The sequence below is a fragment of the Pleurodeles waltl genome, chromosome 5, assembly GCF_031143425.1.
Source record: "Pleurodeles waltl isolate 20211129_DDA chromosome 5, aPleWal1.hap1.20221129, whole genome shotgun sequence".
In the NCBI taxonomy this organism is placed as follows: domain Eukaryota; kingdom Metazoa; phylum Chordata; class Amphibia; order Caudata; family Salamandridae; genus Pleurodeles; species Pleurodeles waltl.
The window spans coordinates 1,374,906,884-1,374,924,949 of NC_090444.1; the positions used below are offsets into that span (position 1 = coordinate 1,374,906,884).

At 48.9% G+C, this 18,066-nt stretch overlaps 1 protein-coding gene across 2 annotated transcripts in view; it reads left to right on the forward strand.

The window, feature by feature from the left end:
• The window catches only part of PHIP (pleckstrin homology domain interacting protein), a 1,338,206-nt gene that overhangs the window by 1,093,027 nt on the left and 227,113 nt on the right, over positions 1-18,066 (forward strand). For both annotated transcript variants that reach the window (XM_069235639.1, XM_069235640.1), the window contains one exon: positions 11,059-11,208. In XM_069235639.1, coding sequence (XP_069091740.1) covers positions 11,059-11,208 — 150 coding nt within the window. The remainder of the gene's footprint in view (positions 1-11,058; positions 11,209-18,066) is intronic.

The window sequence follows — 18,066 nt, forward strand, 5'->3', positions numbered from 1 at the left end:
AAAGGATTGGTGGATGAATGGGTGAAAGAATAAGTGCATGAGTGGGTAAAATAATGGTTGGATGAGAGGGATGGTGAGAGGAGCGGTAGGTAAGCAGGTGAGAGGTTGGTTAGACGGGTGGATAAAGAAAGACAGTAAATGGAAATCTGGGAGTATGGCTTCATGGATGGGTGGATGAATAGATGGCAGATTAAATGGAAATCTGAGAAGATGGATGCATTGATGGAAGGATGGGTGGGTAGGTGGTGTAGGGACAGCAGAGTAAATGGAAACACTAGCGAATGGGTGGATGGATCAGTGGGTGAAAGGATAGCATGGTAGATGGAAATCTCAAAGGCTCAATGGGTGGGTGAAAGAAAGGCAGAATAAATGGAAATCTGAGAGAATGAATTGGTTGGTGAAAGATGGCAGAGTAAATGGAATTCTGAGAGGATTGATGGATAGTTGGACAAAAGGATCAATCGATGGATGAAAGGTTTTACTCATGGGTGTGTAAGCAAATGATGGATGGATGGATATGTGAATGGATGGTTGGAACAGCCGATGGATGGAATGGTGAAAGATTGAATGATGGATGAAAGAATGAATGGGTGACAGATTGTAAATGGAAAATAGTGGATATCAGGTGCGTGGTAAGGTGAAAGCATGAATCGATACATTTTTTGGGGGAAGAAATGAGGATGTTCTAGGGAGGTTTGCGCTCACTTGCTTCAATTGATTGGTGCAGTCAGAGCTTTGGTTCAAAGTAAGGGGGTATTTTAATTGTACCCCCTTGTCAGATTAGCATAAAGCTCACCCAGTCCTTACTATTGTTTGGCTTTATTTCACTCTAATTTGTGTACTTCTTTTTCGGTGGCTTGCTGTAGGAAAGTCACTCTTTATGGGGTGGTTGCCCCCACTTTTTGCCTGTTGTCAGTGTGCTTTGACTGTTTTTCACTGGGATCCTGCTAACCAGGACACTAGTGATTGTGCTCTCTCCTCTAAATGTGGTTGCCTTGGTACCCTTTACACCCCCAATTGGGATACTGGTGTACCCTCTGTAATCCCCTAGTATATGGTACTTAGGTACCCTAGCATTGGCACACCAGGGTTCCCTCATGGACTGCAGCATGCATCATGCCTCCCATGGAAGCCTATGCAAACTGTCTGTGCAGGCCTGCCATTTGCAGCCTGTGTGAAAAGGTGCATGAACCCTTCCACTGCTAGTCACTACACCAGGTCACTTTAAGTCACCCCTGTGGTAGGCCTATCCGGCCCTAAGGGCAGGGTGCAGGTCCCTGTGTGTGTGAGCACTCCTGCAAGAGCAGAGGTGCCCCTATGAATTCCACTTTGTAAGTGTGGGGAAGCTATTCTAGCTATGTACTGGCCATAGTTCACTACCTATGGTCCAGCTACATAAAGGTAGCTCGAAGCCTAGGCATGTTTGGTATCAAACATATCGGATTCATAACCCAGTACTGATGTCCGTATTGATGGCATGATTCCATGCACTCTGGAAGCTCCGTAGAGGACCCCACAGTATTGCTCCTACCATTCTTCCAGGTTCTGGCAGCAGCCCATGCTGCTACAGCCTCCCAAACAGGCTTCTGCCCTCCTACTGCTTGAGCTGAAGCAGGGGAAGGCAGAACAAAGGATATCCCGTGGGAGAGGGGGTGCAAACTTCTCTCCTTTGGAAACCCCTTTTTGAGCTATTTAGGGACTCCCTGGTGAGCGGGTCCCCGGATTCAGCGTGGAAGACTCCACCAGGACTCCTCTGCCATGACCTCTTCTGTTCCTGGCCACCAGAACCGCTGCTGGACTCTACAGCACCCGAACAATGCTGCAACACTGAGACAACCTCGCCCTGCAACATTGTTTCTGTGGCACCCGTCGGCTCTTTACAGCATTTACATGGCTGTGCATCCTATGGGGTCGGCAAGACTTCAGCTACATCAAAGAAGCAAGAAGGAACCTCCCTTGGAGTGAAGGGGTAACTCCCCTACATCTGCAGGCACCTAAGGCAACGACGTCCGGCTGCTGAAATCTTCTGTCCGCGGGATCTGCAAAGATTCTCCAACACAGGTGGTAGTTATGAGGTGGTCCCTGGGTCCTCTTTGCCTTCTATCCAACTTGGGAGATGGTGAGCCCTTGCCTCTTCCTCCAGGACAGAATCCCTGTGTACTGCTACTGTTGCAGTAACCAAGGCTTGTTGACTTCTGCTCCGAGGGATCTTCAGGCTCCAAATAGTCTTGGCCCCAGCACTGTACCTCTACAAGGACAGTCTCCTCTCTGCTGCTCCAGCGACTTGGGACTCCTTTTCAGGTGTGCTACCTGTGCCTCACTGTGACTTACAGTGCCTGCTGCCAGTGGTTTTCTCATGAGGGCTCTGACTGTTTCTGTTGGCTCTCCTGTCTTCTTAAGGTCAGCCCAGACTTCCCACCAACAGTTGAATCCTCAGGACCTTGCTGGTCCTCCCTAGCCCTGCAACTCTTTTTCAGCTCCAACTTGCATTTGCTTGTGCTTGTTGATGGTCCTCCCGACCACTGGCCCTTGTGCAATCTGGTGACCGTCAAGGGACAGCTCCTAGATGACTTCAAGGACTGCCCTGCAGGTCCTGGACTCCGCATCTGGCCTTCACCCATCACTGTTGTCCCGGACCTTCACCCTCAGAAGGGTGGGCATTGCCTCCTACCCTGTCTGGACACTTGTGGGTGGACTGGACTTTGTCCCCTTCTTCCACAGGTCCCCTTCATCTGGCATCCACCATTGGGTTCCACTTGATCTGGTGCTGTTCTTGCACTGTTCCAATTCTGAGTCCCCTTGTTAGCCTATGGGGCAACCAGGTAACTTACCTCTGCTCTCTGGGTGGCTGGAGGTCTTCTAGATACTCAACGCTTTGGGTTCCTATAAGGAAATGCCTCCTTGGCATGGTTGCCCCCTAACTTTTTGCCTTTGCTGATGCTAAGTTTTGATTGAAAGTGTGCTGGGACCCTGCTAACCAGGCCCCAGCACCAGTGTTCTTTCCCTAAACTGTACCTTTGCTTCCACAATTGGCACAGCCCTGGCACTCAGATAAGTCCCTTGTAACTGGTACCCCTGGTACCAAGGGCCCTGATGCCAGGGAAGGTCTCTAAGGGCTGCAGCATGTCTTATGACACCATGGGAAAATGACTGAGTCAACATGGCACTCCCCTCAGAGTGCCATGCTAACCTCACACTGCCTGTGGCATAGGCAAGTCACCGCTCTAGCAGGCCTTACAGCCCTAAGGCAGGGTGCACTATACCACAGGTGAGGGCATATGTGCATGAGCACTATGCCCCTACAGTGTCTAAGCAAAACCTTAGACATTGTAAGTGCAGGGTAGCCATAAGAGTATATGGTCTGGGAGTTTGTCAAACACGAACTCCACAGTTCCATAATGGCTACACTGAAATCTGGGAAGTTTGGTATCAAACTTCTCAGCACAATAAATGCACACTGATGCCAGTGTGCAATTTATAACAACATACACCCAGAGGGCATCTTAGAGATGCCCCCTGAATGCCAATCCGACTTCTTGTGTAGGGCGGACCAGCTTCTGCCAGCCTGCCACAACCAGATGAGTTGCTGGCCACATGGGGAGGGTGCCTTTGTCACTCTGTGGCCAGGAACAGAGCCTCCACTGGGTGGAGGTGCTTCACGCCTCCCCCTGCAGGTATTGTAACACCTGGCGGTGAGCCTTAAAGGCTCTCCCCCTTTGTTACAGCGCACCCAGGGCATCCCAGCTAGTGGAGATGCCCGCCCCTCCGGCCACTGCCTCCACTTTTGGTGGCAAGCCTGGAGGAGATAATTAGAAAAACAAGGAGGAGTCACCCACCAGTCAGGACAGTCCCTAAGGTGCCCTGAGTTGAGGTGACCCCTGCCTTTAGAAATCCTCCATCTTAGTTTTGGAGGATTCCCCCAATAGGATTAGGGATTTGCCCGCCCCCCCCCCCCCCCTCCCCACAGGGAGGAGGCACAAAGAGGGTGTAGCCACACTCCAGAACAGTAGCCATTGGCTGTTGCCCTCCCAGACTTAAACACACCGCTAAATCTAGTATTTAGGGGCACCCCAGAACCCAGGAAATCAGATTCCTGCAACCTGAACTACAAAGAAGGACTGCTGACCTACAAGCCAGCAGAGACGACGGACGACATCTTCTTTGGTCCCAGCCCCACCGGCCTGTCTCAAGAGTCGGAAACCTGCAAGCAGCGACGCATCCAACAGAGACCAGCGATCTCTGAAGCCTCAGAGGACTGCCCTGACCCCCTGGACCAAGAAACTCCTGTGAGCAGTGGCTTGCTCAAAAACAGCTACATCTTTGCAACAAAGAAGCAACTTCCAAAGAACTCAGTCTTCCCACCGGAAGCATGAGACTTCCCACTCTGCACCCGACGCCCCCAGCTCGAGATCCAGAGAAACAACACCACAGGGAGGACTCCCCAGCGACTGCGACCCCGTGAGTAGCCCGAGACGACCCCCCTGGTCCCCCACAGCAACGCCTGCAGAGAGAACCCAGAGGCTCCCACTGACCACGACTGCCTGTAACAAGGGACCCGACGCCTAGACCAAGCACCCCCAGGTCCCTCCGTTGTTTCCTAGCTAAAACCCGACGCCTGTTTTGCACACTGCACCCGGCCGCCCCGTGCCACTGAGGGTGTTTTTTGTGTGCCTACTTGTGTCCCCCCCAGTGCTCTACAAAACCCCCCTAGTCTGCCCCCGAGGACGTGGGTACGTACCTGCTGGCAGACTGGAACCGGAGCACCCCTGTTCTCCTTAGGCGCCTATGTGTTTTGGGCACCTCTTTGACCTCTGCACCTGACCGGCCCTAACCAGCTGGTGTGGTAACTTTGGGGTTGCCTTGAACCCCCAACGGTGGGCTGCCTATGCCCAGGAACTGAGACTTGTAAGTGTCTTAATTACCTCACAAACTAACCTTTACTTACCTCCCCCAGGAACTATTGATTTTTGCACTGTGTCCACTGGTGAAATAGCTTATTGCCATTTTAACAAAGACTGTATATGTTATTGCTCTAAATCAAAGTTCCCAAATTACCTGTGTGGAGTACCTTGCATTTTATGTATTTACTTCAAATCCTGAACCTGTGGTCCTTAAAATAAACTAAGAAAATATTTTTTTCAATATAAAAAACTATTGGCCTGGATTAAGTCTTTGAGTGTGTGTTCCTCATTTATTGCCTGTGTGTGTACAACAAATGCTTAACACTACCCTCTGATAAGCCTACTGCTCGACCACAGTACCACCAAATAGAGCATTAGAATTGTCTACTTTTGACACTATCTTACCTATAAGGGGAACCCTTGGACTCTGTGCCCACTATTTTTTAATTCTAAATAGAATATACAGAGCCGAGTTCCTACATTGGTGGATCAGCGGTGGGGTCTAAGACTTTGCATTTGCTGGACTAATCAGCCAATACCTGATCACACGACTAAATTTCAAAAATTGTCATTAGAAACTGATTTTTGCAAATTGAGCTATTTTTCTAAATTTTTAAAAGTCCTGCTAGGGCCTTGTGTAAGTCCCTGTTAGCATTTCTTTTAGAGTTTAAAAGTTTTGTAAAAGTTTGGATTAAGTTCTAGAAATAGTTTTAGATTCTTAAAAAGTAACCCAACTTTTAGAAAAGTAATGTCTAGCACAGAAGAGATGGTGGTGGAACTCAACCTCACCCCTTACCTGCATCTAGGGATGTCCAGAGTTAAGGACTCTCTGTAAGCTAAAACAAATAAAGACTGGGTCAAACCCTACCAAAGTTAAACTCCAGGAGCTTTTGGCAGAGTTTGCAGGAGACAACCCCTCTGAAGATAACCTTACAGAGGGGGAAACTAGTGACCTGGAGGATAATTTCCTAGTTAGGGAGGCCAGGGTACCCCAAACCCTGACTCCACAAGTGATAGTCAGAGATGCTGGTTCTCCCACAGGGGAGTCCAGTAACTCTGGAAGCATTGAGGGCAGCCTCAATTAAGATGACCTACTGTTAGCCAGGATGGCCAAAAGATTGGCTTTGGAGAGACATCTCCTAGCCATAGAGAGGGAAAGACAAGAGATGAGTTTATCTCCCATTAATGGTGGCAGCAACTTAAATAGGGTCAGAGAAAATACTGACACGCTAAAGATCCCCAAAGGGATTGTAACAAAATATGAAGATGGTGATGACATCACCAAATGGTTCGCAGCTTTTGAGAGGGCTTGTGCAACCAGAAAGGTAAACAGGTCTTACTGGGGTGCTCTCCTTTGGTAAATGTTCACTGGGAAGTGTAGGGATAGACTCCTCACACTCCCTGGTAAAGATGCAGAATCCTATGACCTCATGAAGGCTACCCTGATTAAGGGCTTTGGATTCTCCACTGAGGAGTACAGGATTAGGTTCAGGGGGGCTCAAAAATCCTCGAATCAGACCTGGGTTTATTTTGTTGCCTTTCAGTCAAAACACTAGATGGTTGGATTAATGGCAGTGGTGTAAAGGATTATGAAGGGTGGTATAACTTGTTTATGAAGGAACACCTTTTAAGTAATTGTTTCAATGATAAACTGCATCAGCATCTGGTAGACCTAGGTCCAATTTCTCCCCAAGAATTGGGAAAGAAGGCAGACTACTGGGTCAAGACGAGGGTGACCAAGACTTCCACAGGGGGTGACCAAAAGAAAGGGGTCACAAAGCCTCCCAGGGGAAGAGTGTTGAGGCATCCAATGGAAAAAGGAAAGAGTCTTCTGCAGGGCCCCAAAAACCTGCACAGGAGGGTGGGTCCAAAGCCTCTTCACAATCCTCATTTGGGTACAAGAGTAAAAACCTTGATCCCAAAGAGGCCTGGTGTCGCAGCTGTAGTCAGCATGGACACCAAACTGGAAACAAGGCCTGTCCCAAGAAAGGTTCCACTTCAACTACTACTCCAGTTAGCACTGGAATAGCCAGTCTCCAGGTGGGATCAACAGTGTGCCCAGAGCAAATCAGGGTCCACACTGAAGCTACATTAGTCTCTGAGGGTGGGGTTGGGTGGACTTAGCCACACTGGCTGCCTGGCCGCTTAAGATGCAAAAATACAGGCAGCAGCTCTTTATTAATGGGACTAGAGTAGAGGCCCTGAGGGATACATGTGCCAGTGTCACTATGGTGACAGGCAAACTGGTTTCCCCAGGACAATACCTCACTGGACAAACTTATCCAGTCACCAGTGCTGACAATCAGACTAAAGTACATCCCATGGCTATGGTAACTTTAGAATGGGGACGGGTCACTGGCCTGAAACAGGTGGTAGTCTCTTCTGCTATACCAGTAGAATGTCTACTTGGAAATGATCTGGAGTCCTCAGCATGGGCTGAGGTAGAACTCAAAACCCGTGGAGCCATGCTGGGTATCCCTGAACTGGTGTGTCAAGACTAGGGCACAGTGCAGAGCTCAGGGTGAAAAAGAGGTGTTGGAGTCTGGAATAACGGCCCAACCCTCCAGTATAAAAGGAAAGAAGACTGGGGAACCAGCTTCAGCACACAAAAGGAAACAGAACCTCTCTTCTCAGGAAGAAGTTCTATCCCCTGAGGGAACTGAGCCTATGGAGTTAGAACCTTACCAGGTTGAGCTCTTGGGCCCAGGGGGACCCTCAAGGGAACAACTGTGCAAGGGGCAAGAAACTTTTCCATCTCTTGAAGGCCTAAGGCAGCAAGCTGCTGAACAAGAAAAAGGAATTGTCAATGGAACACACAGGGTCTGTTGGGAAGATGGACTCCATTACACTGAGGCAAGATATTCCAAACCTGGTGCCACTAGGAGAGTGGTAGTGCCTCAGGAGTTTAGGGAGTTCATTCTGACCTTAGCCCATAACATTCCCCTTGCTGGGCATTTGGGACAAACCAAGACAAGGGAGAGGTTAGTCAACCATTTTTGTTGGCCCAATATGTCCCAGAAGGTAAAGGAGGTTTGTGCCTCCTGTGCCACCTGTCAAGCCAGTGGCAAGGCAGGTGGCCATCCAAAGGCCCCCCTCATTCCACTTCCAGTGGTGGGGATCTCCTTTGAAAGAGTGGGAGTGGATATAGTGGGTCCACTTGAACCTCCCAGGGAATCAGTGTATGCTAGTAGTCTTGGATCATGCTACTAGGTACCCTGAAGCAATTCCCCTTAGGTCCACTACTGCCCCTGCAGAAGCCAAAGCACTCATTGGTATTTTTACCAGAGTGGGATTTCCTAAGGAGGTGGTTTCTGACAGAGGTTCCAACTTTGTCAGCTTACCTGAAACATATGTGGAATGAGTGTGGGGTGACTTACAAATTCACCACACCGTACCATCCACAAACCAATGGTCTTATTGAGAGATTTAACAAGACATTGAAGGGCATGATCATGGGGCTCCCTGAAAAACTCAAAAGGAGATGGGAACCCCCCCTTTGAACTTCTGTTTGGCCACCCTGTTAGGGTACCACTAGCTCTTGTGAAAGAAGGCTGGGAGAGACCTCTCCATGAGCCTAAGCAAGATATAGTGGACTATGTACTATTCCTACGTTCAAGGATGGCAGAGTTCATGGAAAAGGCAAGTAAAAACCTTGAGGCCAGCCAACAACTCCAGAAGATGTGGTATGACCAAAAGGCAGCTATGGTTGAGTTTCAGCCAGGGCAGAAAGTCTGGGTTCTGGAGCCTGTGGCTCCCAGGGCACTTCAGGACATGTGGAGTGGCCCTTACCCAGTGCTAGAGAAAGAGTCAGGCCACTAGCAGGCCCCCCAAGAGGGTGATCCATGTTAACCACCTAAAACTCTTCCATGACAGGGCAGATGTAAACATGTTAATGGTTACAGATGAGGACCAGGAAGCAGAGATTGAACCTCTCCCCTATCTCCTTTCCACTGACGCTAAAGATTGCACAGTAGATGGAGTGACCTATTCAGACACCCTCTCTGGCCAACAACAAGCTGACTGCAAGCAAGTCCTCCAGCAGTTTGCTGAGCTCTTTTCCCTAACCCCTGGTCAGACACACCTGTGTACCCATGATGTGGACACAGGAGGCAGAATGCCTGTAAAAAACAAAATGTTCAGAAAGTTCGACCAAGTTAAGGAAAGCATCAAAGTGGAAGTACACAAGATGCTGGAGTTGGGAGTGATTGAGCACTCTGACAGTCCCTGGGATAGCCCAGTGGTCTTGGTCCCCAAACCTCACGCAAACGATGGCAAGAGAGAGATGAGGTTCTGTGTGGACTACAGAGGGCTTAATTCTGTCACCAAGACAGATGCTCACCCCATTCCAAGGGCAGATGAGCTGATTGATAAATTGGGTGCTGCCAAATACCTGAGTACCTTTGACTTGACAGCAGGGTACTGGCAAATAAGAATGGCACCAGGAGCAAAAGAGAAAACAGCATTCTGTACTCCTGATGGGCACTACCAGTTTACTGTGATGCCCTTTGGCTTAAAGAATGCCCCCGCCACCTTCCAAAGGTGGGTGAATCGAGTCCTTTAGTGCAGCTTATCTTGATGATATTGCTGTCTTTAGCTCCAGCTGGCAGGATCACCTTGTCCACCTGAATAAGGTTTTGCAGGCCCTGCAAGCAGCAGGGATCTCTATCAAGGCATCCAAATGTCAGATAGAGCAGGGTACTGTGGTTTACTTGGGACACCTTGTAGGTGGAGGCCAAGTTCAGCCACTTCAACCCAAGATCCAGACTATTCTGGAGTGGGTAGCTCCAAAAACCCAGACTCAAGTCAGGGCATTCCTTGGCTTGACTGGTTACAATAGGAGGTTTGTGAAGGATTATGGATCAATAGTGACACTTCTCACAGAACTTACCTCCAAGAAAATGCCCAAGAAAGTTAACTGGATCTTGGACTGTCAAAAGGCCTTTAACACTCTGAAGCAAGCAATGTGCACAGCACCTGTTTTGAAAGCTCCAGATTAGTCCAAGCAGTTCATTGTACAGACAGATGCCTCTGAACATGGGATAGGAGCAGTTCTGTCCTAAACAAATGATGATGGCCTTGACCAGCCTGTTGCTTTTATTAGCAGGAGGTTACTTCCCAGGGAGCAGCGTTGGAGTGCCATTGAGAGGGAGGCCTTTGCTGTGGTCTGGTCCCTGAAGGAGTTGAGACCATACCTTTTTGGTACTCACTTCATAGTGAATCTTTGGCTTCTTCTGTCTCTCTGGGGTAGTAGGGTAACTTTACTCCTACTTTTCAGGGTCTTGGGGTGGGGTATCTTGGACACCCTTAGTGTTTTCTTACACTCCCAGCGACCCTCTACACATTACACTAGGCCTGGGGTCCATTCGTGGTTCGCATTCCACTTTTGGAGTATATGGTTTGTGTTACCCCTAGGCCTATTTCTCCCTATTGCACTCTATTGTATTCCACATTGTTTTCACTACTTTTCTAACTGTTACTTACCTGATTTTGGTTTGTGTGTATATATTTGGTGTATGTTACTTACCTCCTAAGGGAGTATATCCTCTGAGATACTTTTGGCATATTGCCACTAAAATAAAGTACCTTTATTTTTAGTAACTCTGGGTGTTGTGTTTCTTGTGATATAGTGCTATATGATATAAGTGGTATAGTAGGAGCTTTTCATGTCTCCTAGTTCAGTCTAAGCTGCTCTGCTGTAGCTACCTCTATGAGCCTAAGCTGCTAGAACACTACTAATCTACTAATAAGGGATAACTGAACCTGGCACAAGGTGTAAGTGCCATCAGGTACCCACTATAAGCCATGCCAGCCTCCTACAACTTTGCCAGTACTTGTTTTTCTGTACTGCTGTATTGGTAGTATGTTTGCTAACAGTAAAATTAGCTTGACACTTTTACCAAAATATGGTGTTGTGCAATATTGACATGTTTATATGTGACCTTTTTTTTTTTTGCTTCCTCGTGTGCAGCTTAAAATTGAAGAGGTGTCATAAATATTATTTTAATAGTAAGATATAATGAAAGACTATTACTCATTTTATAATATTAAAACAAATGATTCAAGTGTTTCCAGAATTTTTGGAGGCTTTGTTTTGCAGTACTCCTTTAGTAAAAGGCAAAAAAGAATCAAACTGATGAAGATTTTATTGTAATTTCAGGATCATTTTCCAAGGCGGAACTTGCGTAATACAGCCCAATCATATGACATTCATGCCTGGAGGAAGCAGTGTCAAGAATTGTTAAATCTAATTTTTCAGTGTGAAGACTCTGAACCTTTTCGTCAACCAGTGGACTTGCTTGAGTATCCTGTGAGTTTTCTTTTTAATTGTCTACAACACAAAATCCTTTCTGGTGCTGCTGTTCTTGGTATTACGGGCTACATTCTTATTTTGATGTGTTTTGTGCCCAATTGTGCTATTTGTGCAGATGTGTGTTTATGATGAATATTTCTAACCACAGATTGCTCACCTTGCGAAAATCCCTGGGAGCCAGAATGGGTCCAGAGTGACATTTTTCAGGGCACTTTTCCTGCTTGTCAGGATATATTTGTATCCCTGCATGCTGACGTCTATTTATTTTTCTTTCTGCGACTTCAGTCTCTGACTTTGAGCTCACACACCTCTTTAAAAAAAATGTTTACTCAAATATTTTCACAGTGTGCAAGGGAACTTATCCCTGCATCAAAACTGCAGGGTTTAGGCCTTGTAAGGATTGTTGCTAACACATCTTTAATGCTTGTGCACAAGCTTGTTTCACAACTCCCAGTCTTGAAAGAACTGCTCCCTGTTGAACTCCAAGCGGATTTGGGGCTATGAAGTCCGGCTATATATCACCTAACACTGAAGGACGGCACCACCAGTTAAAGTTGAATGCATGGACCCAGTCCCACTTTCGAGGCAGTTCCCACAAAAGATATTCCTCACACTTGAAATCATCAGATAAGTCAAAGTGAAAAAAAAACTACCATTCTCGCAAAGAGAAGTTGCAGGGATTTCAAGGTTCCTCTGGGTCTTGGTCTTTGTAGGGAGCTGAGTTCTGGTTCAAATACCGCCCCACTTTATGCCTGGTTTTTAGATGTAATTTTGACTGAAGTGTACTAGGTTTCTGCTAACCAGGCCCCCAGTGCCAGCGTTCTTTCCCTAAAGCAAATCACCTGGTCACTTCATCTCCAAGTGACCAGACCCTTCTGCTGCCTGTAAGTTCCTGTTAAATGGTACCACTGGTACCTCGGGCATGGGTACTGAAGAGGGCCCCTCATAGCTGCAGCACAACTCATGCAAGCACCATCCTTATGCAGACTACGCGACAAGGTACTTTCACAATTGAAAACACGAGATGGCATACAGCCTGTGTGCCATGTTGTAGGAAAATGCCACTGTTGACATCGTTACCCCCTAACGTTTTGCCTTTTGTTGATGCCAACTTTGATTGAAAGTGTGCTGGGACCCTGCTAACCAGGCCCCAGCAGCAGTGTTCTTTCCCTACAACTGTACCTTTATCCCCTCAGTTGACACAGTGCTGGCACACAAATAATTCCCTTGTAAAAGGTACCCTTGGTACCAAGGTCCCTGTGGCCAGGGAAGGTCTCTAAGGGCTACAGCATGTATTATGCCACCCTGGGGACCCCTCACTCAGCACATGCACACTGCCTCACAACTTTTGTGCCCTGGTGGGGAGAAAAGACTAAGTCGACATGGCACTTCCCGCAGAGTGCCATGCCCTCAACCCACTGCCTGTGGCATAGGTAAGTCCCCCCTCTAACAGGCCTTACAGCCCTAAGGCTGAGTGCACTATGCCACAGGTGAGGGCATAGCTGCATGAGCACCATGCCCCTACAGTGTCTAAGTCCATTCTTAGACATTGTAAGTACAGTGTGGCCATATTAAGTACATGGTCTGGGAGTTTGTCAAACACGAACTCCACAGTTCCATAATGGCTACACTGAATACTGGGAAGTTTGGTATCAAACTTCTCAGCACAATAAACCTACACTGATGCCAGTGTTGGATTTATTTTTAAAAAATGCACACAGAGGGTATCTTAGAGATGCTCCCTGTATTTTACCCAATCCTCTAGTATAGGACTGACTTTTCTAGGCCAGCCTGCCACTGAGAGACAAGCTTCTTACCTCATGGGGTGAGGGCCTTTGTGCCCTCTGGGGCAGGAAACAAAGCCTGTTCTGAGTGGAAGTGCTTCACACCTCCCCGTACAGGCACTGTAACGCCTGGCGGTGAGCCTCATGTTACAATGCTCCAAGGCACTCCAGCTAATGGAGATGCCCTCCCCTTGGACAAGCCCCCACTTTTGGCGGCAAGTCCAAAGGGGTGATTAGGAAAAACAAGGAGGAAGTCACCTCCTCAATCAGGACTACCGCTGAGGTGTCCCGAGCTGAAGTGACCACCTCCTTGCAGAATCCTCCATCTTGGTTTGGAGGACAGGGACATATAGGGATAGGAATGTGCCCCCTCCTCAAAGGGAGTGGACACTAGGAGGGTGTAACCACCCTCAGGGACAGTAGCCATACGCTACTACTCTCTGACCCCTAAAACACTCATAAATCTTGTATTTAAGGGCTCCCTGAACCAAGCTAGTCAGATTCCTGACGACCTTACAAGAAAAAGAACTGCTTAGTGGAAACCCCATCAGAAAAGGAAAGAAGACAACAACTAACTTGGCCCCAGCCCTACCGGCCTGTCTCCTGCTTTAAAGAACCTGCAGAAGAAAAGTGACGTGTCCTGCAGGTCCAGCGACCTCTGAAAAACCTCCAGAGGACTGCCTGTATCGCAGAGGATCAAGAACTCCCGTGGACAGCGGCCCTGTCCTAAGAAGAACTGAAGAAGAAACTTCTTCTGAAGGACACCCACCTCACTCCAGAAGCGTGAGTCTAACCACGCTGCACCTGACGCCCATGGCCCGAATCCAGGTGGCCCAACCATCCAGAGAGGATCCCACAGGCGAAGGCCACCAAGTGCCCACCCTGGGTTGACCTCTCCACCCCTCCAAGACGACGCCTGCGGAGAGAATCCCGAGGACACCCCAGGCCATGACTGTCCTGGACAAAGATAACCAACCCCAAATGACCCACTGCACCCGCAGCCCCCAGGCCTTGGAGAAATCAACATCCGGTGCAGCAATGATCAGCAGGCGACCCTCTTTCCTGTCCAACCGATGGTGTGCCCGAGACACCCCTTTGGACCTCGCCTGCAGTGCCTGAGTGACGCCCGGGGTCCCCTCATAGAGTTTCATTGGAAACCCGACGTCCTGTTTGCACCCTGCACCCGGCCGCTCCAGTGCCGCTGAGGGTGTGGGATTGGTGCCTACTTGGGGCCCCTCCAGTGCTCCATTAATCCTTCCTGGTCTGCCCTCTGAGCTGCGGGTACTTACCTCCTGGCAGACCGAATCCCAAGTACCCCCTGTCTCTGTAGGAGCCCATGTTAAAATTGCTCAGTTTTGATCTCTGCACCTGACTGGTCCCGTGTTCCTGGTGGTGGGTGTTTGGGGTTGACTTGAACCCCCAACGGTGGACTACCTGTAACCCGGAGACTGAAACTGTAAGCCGTATACTTTAAACTCTACTGTAGTTTCTTCCCCCAGGAACTATTCTGAAAATGCAGTGTCCACTTTTAAAATAGATATTCTCAGTTTTCCTAAAAACTCTTTACTGGACTAAAGTGAAACAAAGTTAAATTGATGTCTATGCTAAGTACTTACCTGCAACAGTATTTACTTCTGAACTAGTTAAAGTAACAAAAAATTATTTTTCTATATAAAATCCTATTGGTCTGGAATTAAGGCATTGAGGTACAAGTTACTTATCTTCGTTAACAAACTATCTGATAGAGACATTCTAGTTACAGATTCCTAACCTTAGAATTTTCCCACAGGCATCAGACTGGATCCGGAGATTTTTTCTTCGAGCAAAACCTTTGCGCGTCGGTAGGTGGCGTTGGTTGACTCCGTAGGCGTCTTGGTCTCCGTGATGATGTCGGGAGTAGTACATAGATGCCGCCCTCGCGCAGTGACGTCAGTTTCTTTTAATGACTTTCCACGCCAGAGCGCAGAGCCGCTAATAACACTGATATTGGTGCGCCAGAGCTAAGGACCTGAAAGGGGGTAATCCCTGTCCCTAGAAATCAGTTTGCAAGTGGGGAGGATGGGTGGGTGGTAAGGAATCTGCAACTAGAATATGTCTGTCAGATATTTCGTTACCGAAGGTAAGTAACTTGTACATCTGATAGAGACTTCTAGTTGCAGATTCCTTACCTTAGAATAGATACCCAAGCAATGACATCCTCGGTGGTGGGCTGCGAACTAAGATCATACTAGAAAGTACTGCAGGACTGAATGACCAAAGTAGCCGTCCCAACGGACTTGACTGTCCAGGCAGTAATGCTTAGCAAACGTGTGCAGAGATGCCCATGTAGCTGCCTGACAGATATCCAGGACAGGAACGCTGCGTGCTCATGCAGTGGATGCAGCAGTGGCCCTGGTAGAATGAGCCCGCAAGCCGTCAGGAGGTTGCTTTTTCGCCAAAGCGTAGCACATTTTGATGCAGAGAAGCACCCATTGAGAGATGGTACGTTTCTGGACCACCTTACCTTTCTTCGCACCCACATAGCCAATAAAGCGTTGATCGTACACCCAGAAGTCTTTAGTATGATTGAGACAGAACGCCAACACTCTTTTTGGGTCCAGATAGTGGAGTCTCTCCTCCTCATGGGAAGGATGTGGTGGTGCGTAGAAGGTAGGCAAAGTGATGGACTGGCCTACATGAAACGGTGTAACCACCTTAGGAAGGAAGCAAGCTCTAGTGCGTAACACCACTTTGTCGGGGTGTACGGACAAGTACGGAGGCTTTGAAGAAAGGGCCTGAAGCTCACTCACCCTGCGAGCAGAGGTGATGGTGATAAGAAAGACAGTTTTGAATGTGAGGAGCCGTAAGGGACAATTATGCGTAGGCTCAAAGGGGATACACATCAAGAAAGTAAGCACAAGATTAAGATCCCACTGAGGCATGATGAAGGGAGTGAGAGGAAATAAGTGGGTGGGCCCCTTTAAGAACCTACTCACAAGAGGAGATTTAAAGAGTGAGGGCTGATCAGGAAGCCTAAGAAAGGCGGAAATGGCAGACAGATACCCCTTAAGGGTGCCCAGTGCAGAGCCCTGCTGGGCTAAGGAAAGAATGAATAGAAGAACCTCTAAAAGAGGGGCAGATAGGGGGTCAACAGATTTGTTGGTGCACCATGCCACAAATGTATTCCAACGACAGGCGTATACAGTTTTAGTCGAGGGACACCTGGCTGCCAAGATAACATTGCAGACTTCGGGTGGAAGGGCAAATGCCGCCAACTGTTGCCGCTCAATCTCCACGCATGAAGGCAGAGGTTGGACAGGTTCGGGTGGAGGAACGTCCCCTGTTGCTGCGACAGAAGATCCGCCTGAAGAGGCAGTCTGAGTGGAGGATCAATGGAAATGCTCAGTAGCTCGGGAGACCACACTCTTCGAGCCCAGTCAGGAGCCAAGAATGTAACTTGGGGCCGGTCGCTCTTGATCTTCTTGAGAACTCTACACAGAAGAGAGATAGGCGGGAAGGCGTAAAGGAGGTCGGAGTTCTATTCGAGACGAAAAGCGTCTCCGAGCGAGTGCCGCATTGGAAACTCCAATGCGCAAAATAGCTAGCATTGCGCATTCTCTGCAGAGGCGAACACATCTAACCAAGGCTCTCCCCACTTGAGAAAGAGACCTTGCGCCACCTCCGGATGGAGACGCCATTCGTAATCGACACTGCGTCGGCGGCTGAGTTCGTCTGCTCTGGCGTTGAGAGAGCCCGCCAGATGTTGTGCCATCAGGGTAATGCCCTGATGTTCCAGCCCTGTCCAGAGGCATAGTGCCTCCTGACATAGGGTCCAGGACCCTACCCCGCCTTGTTTGTTGCAATACCACATGGCAGTAGTGTTGTCCGTGAATACCAGCACCACTTTCCCTTTGAGAGAGGGAAGGAATGCTTTCAATGCAAGTCTGATCGCTCGGATCTCCAGCATGTTGATGTGTAGTCCCGACTCCGCCGGAGACCAGAGGCCTCTGATCTCCGCCTCTCCCATGTGACCGCCCCAACCCAGAAGCGACGCATCTGTCACTATTGAGAGATCTGGTTGGGGAAGGGAGAGGGATCTGCCATTGACCCAATTGGGATTCGAAAACCACCACTGCAGGTCTTTCGCAGTCCCCTTCGAGATCTGGACCATGTCAGACAGATTCCGCTGATACTGCGCCCACTGCAGAGCCCGCATATGCCACCTGGCATGTGCTACTAGCAGGATGCAGGAGGCCAAGAGGCCCAGCAGCCTCAGAGTCTGTCTCACCGAAACCGAAGACCAAGGCTGAAAGATCGGAATCATAGCCTGAATGTCTTGGACTCGCTTTTGGGGAGGATAAGCCCGAAACCGCACTGTGTCCAGAACTGCCCCGGGGCGAAGGCGCCTTCAACAGCCAGTCTAGGTAGGGGAAGACTCAGACCCCTAACCTGCGCAGATGAGCTGCTACCACCGCCATCACTTTCGTGAACACCCGAGGGGCACTGGTAAGGCCGCAAGGGAGCACGGTAAACTGATAATGCTTGTGACCTACCACGAATCGTAGGTAACGTCTGTGGGCAGGCGGGATGGGGATGTGGAAATAAGTGTCCGGGAAGTCCAACGCTACCATCCAGTCTTCTGGGTCTAAGGCAGACAGAACCTGAGCCAGGGTGAGCATTTTGAACTTCTCCTTCTTGAGGAAGTAGTTCAAGTCCCGAAGATCTAGGATAGGGCACAAGCCCTTGTCCTTCTTTGGTATCAGAAAGTAGTGGGAATAACAACCACAACCTATTTCTGGCACAGGGACCCTTTCTATAGCTCCCTTGACCAAGAGAGCCGCGACTTCCTGGCGGAGAAGCACCAAATGATCCTCCGAAAGGGGATAGAAGGATGGTGGCATAAGTGGTTGTGCAGATTCAAAAGGTAGGGAGTAGCCCTTCCGAATGATTTGCAAAATCCACCCGTTTGTGGTGATATGTTCCCAGTGGGGCAGGTGATGGCGGATTCTGCAACCTACTGGGCGGGAGTGAGGGGGACAGAGTAGGAAGGTTTGGAGGCTGCTGCGGGGGCAGGGGTGGACTGGACAGACCT